Here is a 10,647-nt window from a genome sequence, read left to right on the forward strand (position 1 = left end):
GTCCGGCCGCCCGCGGCGGCTGCCCGACGGGGAGAGCGGGTGTCCTGCCGCCCGGTGGCGACGGGGAACCTGGCAGAGGACTCGGTGAAGGACCTTCTCCGGTTTCCTCGGGAGGCTGTCAGGCGGCGGGGGAGCCGAGCCCCCTGCGCCTCGCTGGACGCGCCGGCTCCCTCCCCCTCTCCCCCGCACTCCTCCTCCTCCCGCTGCTGCTCCTCCTGCTCCTCCCGCCCTGGTGCGAAGGGCTTTTGCTGCTTTTCCATTCTCTCTCCTGCCTGTCGCCTCGGCGGAGCGCGGTGCCGGGAGGCGCGGGCAGAGCGCGGGGATGGGGCGGCCGCCGGCGCCCGACCCGCCCGCCCGCTCCCGCCGCCCGCCGCCGCGTCCCCTCCCCGGCCGGCGGGAGGCGGCGGCTCTCCCATGCCGCCCGCCTCGCCCCCTGCTCTGAATCTCTGCCTGTCGGCCGATCTGGAGAGAAACGGGGAAGGGGTACGTCCCCTCGCACTTTTATTTTTCATCCACTTCTTTTTTTCTACCCTTTTTTGCCTTCCCTCCATTACGCCCCCCTTCTCTCCAGCCCGTTTCTCCTCCATCGGGGCTCTTCGGCGGCCATGCGGCCGGTCCCGGGCGAGCGGCTCTAACTCGTCTCCTCGCCCGGATGGCCCCCCGGAGCCGCGGGCGCATGGAGCCGAGCTACGTCGTGGGTATCTGCTGCCTGGTGCTGCTGGAGCCGGGCCGGGTGTGGAGCGGCGAGCCCAGCACCGGGGGGCCCGGGGACAGCGGGAACAGCAGCCAGGCTCCGCCACCGGAGACCACGGTCCCTGCGCCCACCGGAGCGGCACCACCGGGGGGAGACCGCTGCCGCGGGTACTACGACGTGATGGGGCAGTGGGACCCGCCGTTCAACTGCAACGCCGGCATCTACCAGTACTGCTGCGGGACCTGCGGGTACCGTTTCTGCTGCCAGTTCAAGCCCGGGCGGCTGGACCAGAGTGGCTGCTCCAACTACGACACCCCCAACTGGGTCAACACGGGCCAGCCGCCTGCCCGGGTGGACGAGACCCCCGAGGACCCCACTCGTGACAAGACCAACATGATCGTCTACATCATCTGTGGTGTGGTGGCCATCATGGTGCTGGTGGGCATCTTCACCAAGCTGGGCCTGGAGAAGGCACAGGGTCCCCAGACAGAGATGACTGTCTCCAGGTAAAGGGGTCCAGTCCCCCCACCTTCCCTGCTTCATCTCCCCAAGGGTGGCAGCTCATGTTCCTAGCTGATTGCATAGACTCCTTGGGACTGCCAAGAGGGTGAGGTGATCCCTAAAATCCCCGTCCAGCATGCTGAAACACCAGGGGGTGGGTTGGCTGTAGCCCACTAACCTAGTAGGGAGGGCTGGCAGCCAGGACAACCTCCAGGAGAAGGGGTGGTTGTACACCCATCTCCTCTCAAAATGACCTGCTCTGTCTCTTGAGGAGGCATGTCCCTGGCTCAGGAGTGCCAACCCACCAGGCAGTGGGGTGGGTGACATGTGAGCTATAGGATGTGGCTTCCCCCCACCCCCAACAAATGTGTGGTTCCCAATGCCCCAGGAAGGTGAGACCAGGTCTGACTGTGTGTGGGGTGACTCTGGACTGCAGTCTCCTTGATCTCAGCCTTGCTTGCAGTGCTGGGGGGAGACGAGGTGGCAATGACAGTTCCACCGTGGCTGCTGCGCCAGCTCTGTGTGCATGTGTGCACACACGTGTATGCGTGTGCCCGGGTGTGCCCTGGTCTCTGCTCTGTGCACCAGCGTGGGACACCGCCCTTGCAGGGGGTGTCCACACTCTTGTACCCCCTGGAGCACACCCTCCAGTGGAAAGTTGGGCAGCTTCTTCTTGGAGCCCATGCCCTGTGGCTCCAACCCCCACTTTTCAGCCCACTTCTGGGGCTGAGCACAGGGCTGGCAGGGGGAAGGTCAAGGTGTCAGACACACCTGAGCACTGGAGACCCCCTGCGTCTCCTCCAACTCCTGCGCTGCTGCTGGGGCTGTCCTGCATCTTTCCCTCTCCCTCCTGCTGCCAATGCATGCTTCTCTCCCCATCCTGGGGCTCTACTTTGCATTTTCCTGGTGAGGACATCAAGCCTGGAGAGAAACACATTTTCATGCCATTTTGTTGAGGGATTTTAGCTTTTAAAAAAAGGAAAAGCAGGGCTGGTGGAAATTATTTCATCAGGACGATCAGGCAACTGTCCTGATTGCAACCCCCAGCACCAGCACAGTCTCTCCTTCCCCTGGAGCACCCTTTTCCCCCTGCCCATTTGGGATTTATGCAGCCACTGGGTGCTGCACCCCAAATCCAGACCCATCCTACTTCTTACACCCACTCAAGGGACCAGAGGCTGATCACCCCTGGTTGGAGGAGGGGTCATATACTGAGCCGTGGAGGAGGGTCACAGGACCCTCCTGAGACACAGGAGGCAGTTTTGGGGGGATCCATGCTGTGCCCCCACCTTGGTAGGGAGCGTGGCTGTGTGCTGCTCCGTGCCCACGCCTCCCCCCGTGTTGCCTGAGGAAGTGCTGGCACCTTGACAGGATCAATACGGCCTCCGCCAGCCTCCTGATCCCCTTCCACTCGCCTGCCGCCGTGTCTTTTTTTGGTCATCCCCCCCACCTCCTGGGAAGGAGATACTGTGCTCGGGGAGGGGTCAGATCAGACCCTGGGACACCCAGACCCGTGTCCTCATCCCCTGCCTTTGGGTATTGCCCTCTCCCACCACCAGACACTGGTGGGACTGCTGCCACTCACCAGGGGCTGTTTTCTGTGGGTAGCCTCAATTCTGCACTGCTGGAGTTGGGTGATTCCCCTGGTTCCCCCCTCCCTCTAAACTCATGCAAGCCTCAATTTTCCCACTGAGTTTGGAGAGATAGGTGCCTATTCTCCATAAAGCCACAGATCTTTTGGGCACCAGCATACAAATTGGGAGAAGATGAGTTTTTCTCATCCACCTTTGAGGGACAAAATCAGAAGGGCACCTCCATTACTGCAGAAGTCAGGAGAAGTCTTGCCCTCTTCTGTGCCCTGTGTCCTTCAGTGCAAGTTGTGAGCAGCTCGGGTTCCTCAGGGATGGTGACTGGAAAGCTGTGGCAGGGAAGGAGTGGTGCATCAGGTGCAGAGTCCCAGGAACCAGGCAAGACACCAGGCTGACATGACTTCCTAGGTGCTGGGCTGATGGAGACAGTGCCAAAGCCTGGGTACACAGCATCAGCATCCTGAAAGGGACACTGTCACCTCCATTCCACTGTGCCTGGGCAGCTGGGGGAATATGCTTCATCTTGGTGCCTCTGAGACAGCAGGGCTATTTCTACCTGCCTTGCCACTGAACCCACGCATGGTCCAAGGCATGGGCAGTGCCACCTTGCCACTCTCCTGGCGCCTCAGGTAGGAGCTTCTCATTTGCTCCTTGGGCACCGCATCATGGCCTTGGGCCAGCTTCCTGTTGCACGGTTGTCTTGATTTCCATTCCTGTCCCTCCCTCCTGCCAGGGTTTTTCCGCTCCTGGGGAGCACTTTGTGCTGCCCTGGACAGCTCCCATTGCTGCTGCTTGCAGGTTTCTCGCTTGGGGGTTAAGGTCAACCACTTTTGCACCTCCAGATGTTGTTTGTCATGGTTCTGGTCCTGGTCCAAACCCAAGAAGAGTGACCAGGTGCAAAAAGTCCATTAGCTTTTCTCTGATGGAGACACCTGAGTCTGTGTCCAGCTTGTCCTGAGACCCCCACACCTTGGCCATCTCCAACATATCTTTATCTCCTCATGGGTTTGGCTGCTGGTCCACCCAGGGAAGTGGGCGCTCAAGTGACTGCAGCTACCTGGTTTGTCTTCCCGTCCTCATCCGCCTTCCTCCTGCAGGACCTTATGGCAGCTCCTGCAATCCCCTCTCCTTCCTGCTCGGCTCATGCTTGGCATCTGTCCCCGGCACTCGCTTAGCCTGGCCAAACCCCGCGTTGAGTCAGGAACACCTGCCTGTGTTTTTCTTCAGTCCCCAAATCTCCGAGGACGTTGGGTCCTTGGGGGCCTCTGGGATCTGTCTGTGCCCATTACACTGAGAGCACGTCCGTGCCCCAGACCTCCCCCACAAAACCTCCTGGGTGGGAATTGCAAGTTGATAGCTGGTGTGAACAACCCTATGGGAAGAACTGGGCAAGGAGCAGCCTCCTAGGGAGTAGGGGGGATTCTGGAGAGGGGCAAAACAGCTGTTAGGAGCAGGTGCCCTGGCAGCTGCAGTAGGTGAGTGCTCAGCTCTGGCTTTTTACTCCTTGGGTCTCCCTGTGCTATTTGGGGTCCCCAAATTTGGCCCCACTGTTCCTCCAGCTGTGCTGGCTATTTCTCTGGCAAAGCTCAAGTCCAGGGCCTGCAGTTGATGTCCATGGTAGCAGGTAGTGGTGAAGATGTAGAAAAAGTGTTTGCAGGCAGCATGGTGTGCTACCACATGCTGCCCTGGCTCTCTGGGGGACGAAAGAGGATCCAGCTCCAGTAGGCAGGGAGACCTGGAGGTCTGTCCCTAGACTGAACGTAATGTTTGGGGATGCTCATTTCCACTTTGTCCAAGTTCCAATACCCACCACTGCAATTCCCATTTTGCAAAGACACCTTGATAACCCCACACCTTCCTGAGCATCCCTGGGTGTACCAGCCCCACTGGGCAGGCGTCCCACAGTGCCTATGCCGCTCAGTGGCATGGATGGGCACCCCTGCCCTGGGCAGACATGCTATAAGCTGTGGGAAATGTCTCCCGCGGGAGGTGAAGATGAGGCTCTCACTGGGCACAGAGGTGCTGTGAGCAGCCAGGATGCTCACCTGTGGCTGCAGCGTGCTCTGTGCCTCCTGCAATGCTGCACCTCTGCTCCAAACCTCATCACCCCACTCATCCAGTGGCTGCCACCTTCTGTGTCCCCACCAAGGGTTCAGCTCATGGCAATGTCACTTGTCCCCATCAATTCATTATCTCTCCTCTCTCCTGGAGGCTGTGCTCCTGTCTCCCCGCATTGCTCCTTGTCCCCTTGCCAGGACTTCCATACTCTTTCCTAGTGGGCTTGCCAGGTAGGGGGCTTGGGCTTCCCAAAAAGTGGGTCAGGCCCTGGGCTGGGCTGCTGTGCCAGGTCAGCATCCTGTTCCCACACAAGCACCTCGGGTATGGATCAGGAACACTGTGTTGCTTCATGCATGGCTTCTGCTGCAAAGATCTCTTGGCCTCCATCATTATTGCTTCTGTATCTGCCTCTGTAGTTGGTATCAGGTCTTGTACTAGGCTAGTTTGCAGCATCCTTGTCACACCCTTAAGGAGAGCTAGGCTCACTGTGGTGGTGGCTGCATGCCTGTCCAGTTGACGTCCAAGCAAGCTGGGTGGCAAGCCACCTGCACACATGGCCTCATGTTCTCTGCATCCATGACCAGAGTGTGGATGGAGGCCTCAGCAGTTCCATTCATCAGGACTTTTTGCAAATGAGCAGTGCAGATCTGAAGCTACATCTGCTCTTTGTTTCCTTCCTCCATCTGCACTCCCAATCCATCTTGGTGCTGCAGACCACCAGGTGACCTAGGGAGATGTGGCTTGACCTTCTTCCCACCCCCAAGCCACAGAACCAGACTGAGGCTCAAAACCCCCAAGGTGATGTTCAGTGAGACAACTCCTCCATAGTGTCACCTTCCACGTCCACCTTTCCTGCACTGCATCAGCTGGGGATAAGCCAGGGAAGGGGTGCAGTCCCTGAGAGCCCTACTGGCAGCCCTGGCCAGTGGTGCTACTCGTGGTGCAAGGGCAGGGTGAATCCAAGTGTTGCTGGTGCTGGGGACTTGTGTACTTCTCACCTTAGCAAAAGAGCTCATTAATTGCTGCTCGAGCCGTTGTTGTTAATTGTTACTGTCCACACGCCCCAAGCGGCCAGCCCGGAGGGCACGTTTGTGAGAAAGAGCATTGACGGATTTATGTGGAGAGAAGTCATAGATAAAGGATTGCTCAAGCTTCATAAATAGACCCGAGGAAAAGAAAAAATAATGTTAAAAATAGGTCAAATCGCATTGGACTTTCTGTTGAAACAAGCCTGTTTGAGCGCTGGCCCCGGGGACAGGCAAGAGCAGGCAGCGTCCAGTGGGGAGGGACTGGTGAGCAGTGCACCCCAGGGAAGGTGGGAGTTGACAGGCCAGCAGCTCCCCGAGTTGACAGCCCACACCCATGGCCTCGGGGGACCTGCCTCCCCCTGCCCTGCCTAGGCACAGCCCCTGTCTGCCTAGGCTTGTGCCCAGAGATTCTCTGACTGCAGCATCCATGGCCTGAACCCTGGTTGGGTCAGTCTGTTGCAGGAAGGTTCCTGGGAAGGTGCAGGTTTTGAACAGCTGCAGGATGGAAATGCCACAGTCTCCCCAGGGAGCCTAGTCAAGCATTTAACTACTCCTGCAGGGAAAAAAAAAACGTTTCTTCTGTTTAAACAGTATTTCCCATTTCTGTTTGCACCTGTCACCTCTTGTCAGCTTGACACTGTCCTTGTTGCACCCTCCCTTCAGCTACTCATGTACATTGATAAGTTCCCCCAAAATCTTCTGTTCTCCAGGCTGAACAGTCTCTGCTTTCTCAGCCTCTCCTCCATACAACAGATGCTCCAGTCTCATCTTTGTGTCCCTTCCCTGGGCTTCTCCTGCATCGAGCTGGGGCCAGCTCTCCAGAGATGTGGCCTTACCAGTGCCGAGCAGAGAGGAAGGATTGCCTTCCTAGACCTGCTGGCAACACTTTGCCTAACGCAGACCAGGAAACCATTCAGCGCCTTTGTCCCAAGGGCACTCTGCTGGCTCATGGTCCACCAGGATCCCCAGGCCCTTTTCCGCCAAGCTGCCTTCCAGCTGGTCAGCTGCCAGGGTTTGTTCCTCGCTAGTTTTCAATTTCTTCAGCTCTATCAGGGTTCTCTTGGCCCATCTGGAGATTAAGTGATCCCAGAGGGATTGCTACACAAAGCTTCCCAAGATTGATGTGAAATTAACCCACAGGGCAAGTGACTCTTCCTTGTAGCTTTGCTCTTGCCCCTGCCCTGTTATGTTGACTGATTCCAAACTGGGAGGGAAAAGGCTTCCTCAGGTCCCCACAAGGATAAGCATCCTCCAGGTACAATTCATTGCTTTCTTCCTTGCTCTCACTGCTTTTCCCAGAAATTCTGAGCATCATGTTCATTAGGTTTTTGAGCACTCTGGTGCCATGAGCTGACACATCTACCAAGTCAGGATTATTCCCCCCTTCCTCTCCAATTTGCATTTATGCATGTTGAGTTTAATCTGCTGTTTTATCGTCCAACCACTCACTAACCGTCAGCTCACGGTGTGCGTCTGTGAGCCAGCCAGAGCCTTCGAGGCGCAAGGCAGGCTGACAGTGAGCTGGGGATTAGCGAGCCAAAAAAAGCCCTGAGTGGACACCCCTGCACTCTCGCAGTCATGCAGGCATGGTCTCTGCAGGGGGAATGGTGTGTCTTCTCATCACAAAGCCCTACACCAGCAAGAGGATCCCATCCTGTTCTGGGACTTGCTGCCAAAGGCTGCAGTGACATGTGGCTAGGTCCTGCTCCAGCACTGCCAATGTGCTCCCTCTGTCACTGCTGTTGTACCCTCCTCTGGCACCACCAGCACTGGTGTACCTTGCTCTGGCATTGCTGGTGTGCCCTGCTCTGGCACCGCCAGTGTGTCCTGCTCTGGCACCACCAGCATGCCACGCTCTGGCATTGCCAGCACGCTGTGGTGGGACTGCAGAATCTCTGCCCATGAATGTTAAACGAAATAGGGCTCTATGTTATGTAATGGCGTTTAATGTTTAATGCTGTTACTTACAAGGAGGGTGTTATGCAGACAGCGCCTGCGCCAGAGGCTGCCACTAGTTTATTTCCTTCCCCAAAGGGGCACAAGTGGCCTCTCTAATCCCTTCCTTGGGGTCTTCTCTGTTTCAAAGGGACCTGAGTGGAGGTGTTGCTTCCTCTCCCCTGTTCCACCAGGCTCTCGCTCCAGGGGAGGATCCCAGAGGCGTTGCTCCAGCTTCCATCAGATCAGTTTCCTCTGCCTCAGTTCATTGTTCCCTTGCAGCCTGCTCCAAGCCATGCATCTCCCTCACCACTCTTAACCACTGATGGTCCCGGCTCTGGGAGGGCTCAGCCCCAGGCAGATCCCAATTAGCTGTTAGACTCGTTAGCCCAGGCTGCAAAAGCCTGGAGGCACTCTGGGTGCATTGCTCCCAGTGGCTCTTTCCTAGCCCCAGGCTGCCTAGCTCTGCCTTCAGAGTGGAGTTCAGGGCTGGGACGAATTAGGGGTCCCAGGGGAGCAGGATATTGTTCTAACAGCCCTTCACCCCCTCTCCAGGACACTGACAGATCTGCTGAAGCAGCCAGGCCACAGCCCCTCCGAGAACATGGACAGCCTCATGGGGGGTGTGCAGGTCCCACTGAGTGAGGGGCTGGCTCGGGGTCCCTCCAGAAACAGCACAGGTAAGGCACTGGTGTGGTGGGGAAAAATAAGTTCCTTTGAGTGAATAAAGGTAGTGGGAGGGCACAGCCTACATCTGAGCCCCTACCCGTCTCTGCCCCTCCAGACAAGCCACCCTTGAACAACGCAGTGGCCATTGCCCCCTCACTGGGGCGGCCCCACAGCCATGGCAAACGCCTGCCGCTGGCCAGCAGCCTGGCCCTCTCAGCCCCGGACTACACTTCCTACACCACCCTCAAGTTTGGAGGTGAGTGCCGCTGCCGTGGGGGGTGGGATGGTGGCTGGGGGCGTGCACCCTGGTAACCCCAGAAACCAAGTGAGGAGGGGCATGGGGCCCACAAAGGGGCACAGGCAGGACAAGCATCCCAGTTTCCCAATGCTCCTGGGATCACTGCTCTCAGCAGAAACCCTGCAGCTCCTCCACCACTCCACCAGCCAGCTGTGCCCCCCAGCCAGTCAGTGCCCAGGGTCCTCCACGGATCCACTGTGCTTCCCGGTCAACCAGCACCCAGGATCCCACAGAGCCCTCAAGCACTGCCCACCCCATCAGGGTTCAGGATCCACACGGACACTCTGCACTGCCCAGCAGTCGGTGCCCTGGGATCTCCCAACAGCACTGCCCAGCCAGTTTATTGCCAGCATCCCTCCCTCAGCACCCGGAATCCCTCCTACAGCCCCCTCCCAGCCTTCTCCACCACTGCCCCCTCCCTGCTCCCCCGTGCCAGCAGAAAGGGGTGTCCCTGCAGGGGTGACACTGCACTGTCCCCACAGAGAGCACCACCGAGGACTTCTACAGGCGGTTCGGGGGGCTGGAGCCACCCCCTGCCAGCACACTGACCTTCCCAGCCGAGGCCCCGGTGCTGGCCGAGGGCTGCCCCCTGCCCAAGGCCAAGGGCCCCAAGGTGCCAGGGGGTCTGGCCTTCCCGGGGGGCTGGGAGGGGGGCCCCCATCGCGGCCCCCGCCGGCCGGGCCTGGCCACCCTGCGCCCTGAGGGGCCACCCGAGGCCTTCGGCCCCTCCGCCTCGCTGTACGGGCAGCACTCCCGGCACCTCGCCACCAACAGCAAGACCGAGGTCACCGTCTGATGGCCGGTGCCAGCGGGGACCGGGGCTGCCCCTCAAGGGGGAGCTGCGGCCATCGGGGGCAGCCCACCGGAGGAGAACACCACAGGACTTACACACACTGCGACGCTGGCCAGAGCGGGAGACACGCCGTCCTTCCTGGCCCAAGGGATGGGCTCTGCCAGCTGCACTTCACCATCGAGGAGGCACTGGGGACTCATCCGGACAAATTTCAGGCGTTCTCAGCCCACGTCCGGAAGAGGCTGAGCCGGGGACACACTGGCCATACCCTGCTCAGGGGATGGGGGCCAGTGCTGGACAGACTGGGAACAGATCCTGCTGGGGCCAGGCACCCCCACCTGGCTCCTCTGACGAGGTGGGGGAAGAGCAATTATCTCAAAGCACCGCCCCCATGCTGCCTGCACAGCCCCAGCAGCCCCCTGCCCTCCCCAGCCTCCTCCCTGCCCCACTGCCCCAGCCTCCACCTTGTCAATAAATAACACATTAAACTGTATGGCCTTGGCATGAATTGGCTGGGGAACTTCACACTCCTTACAAAACCTTCCCCCGGGGCAGCAGGGCTCAAAGTCCACTCCCCCACAGGGCCTGGGGAACCCTCTGCAATGGGGGATGTGGTGGGAACGCAGCTTAAAGGGCCAACTGCAAAACCCTTCAAGCAGCTGCACAAAAACCAGATCTCCTCTGTCTGAAGTTTAATGGTTCTGACAGAGTTTTACCAGGGGGAGCAGAGAAACAAAGAGATGGAGCGAAAGGACATTGTTCTAAAGCAAGGTCAGGTAACAGCCTTCCTCCCCTAGAGAAGCTCCTAAAATTGCAGGCTTCTGGCCCAACTCCACCTTGCTTGGCTCTGCTCGAGCCATCATCCTCTTGAGCTGCTTCCAGAGGAGCATGGAGACACCACACTTGCTCCTCCAAGGGACTTTCACTGCAAACGGTGCCGTTCTGTTCTCTAGGTCATCCGGACAAAGGACTGACAGCTTCACGAGACGCCTCTGAGGTTTTATGTCTCTAAAGGACTTTTCAAGCTCACCTCTGCTTAAGAGCAGCTGCTGGGTGGGATGAATAGAGCTAAGAGAAAGAGG

At 58.6% G+C, this 10,647-nt stretch overlaps 1 protein-coding gene across 1 annotated transcript; it reads left to right on the forward strand.

The window, feature by feature from the left end:
• Positions 1-488: 488 nt before the first annotated feature.
• Positions 489-10,058, forward strand: SHISA8 (shisa family member 8). The gene is made up of 4 exons (XM_059473059.1): positions 489-1,200; positions 8,361-8,485; positions 8,590-8,730; positions 9,255-10,058. Exons 1-4 carry the CDS (start codon positions 653-655, stop codon positions 9,566-9,568), a joined length of 1,128 nt encoding a protein of 375 aa, XP_059329042.1. The 5' UTR covers positions 489-652; the 3' UTR covers positions 9,569-10,058.
• Positions 10,059-10,647: the final 589 nt, after the last annotated feature.

Source organism: Ammospiza nelsoni, chromosome 5, assembly GCF_027579445.1.
Source record: "Ammospiza nelsoni isolate bAmmNel1 chromosome 5, bAmmNel1.pri, whole genome shotgun sequence".
NCBI classification, from domain to species: Eukaryota; Metazoa; Chordata; class Aves; order Passeriformes; family Passerellidae; genus Ammospiza; species Ammospiza nelsoni.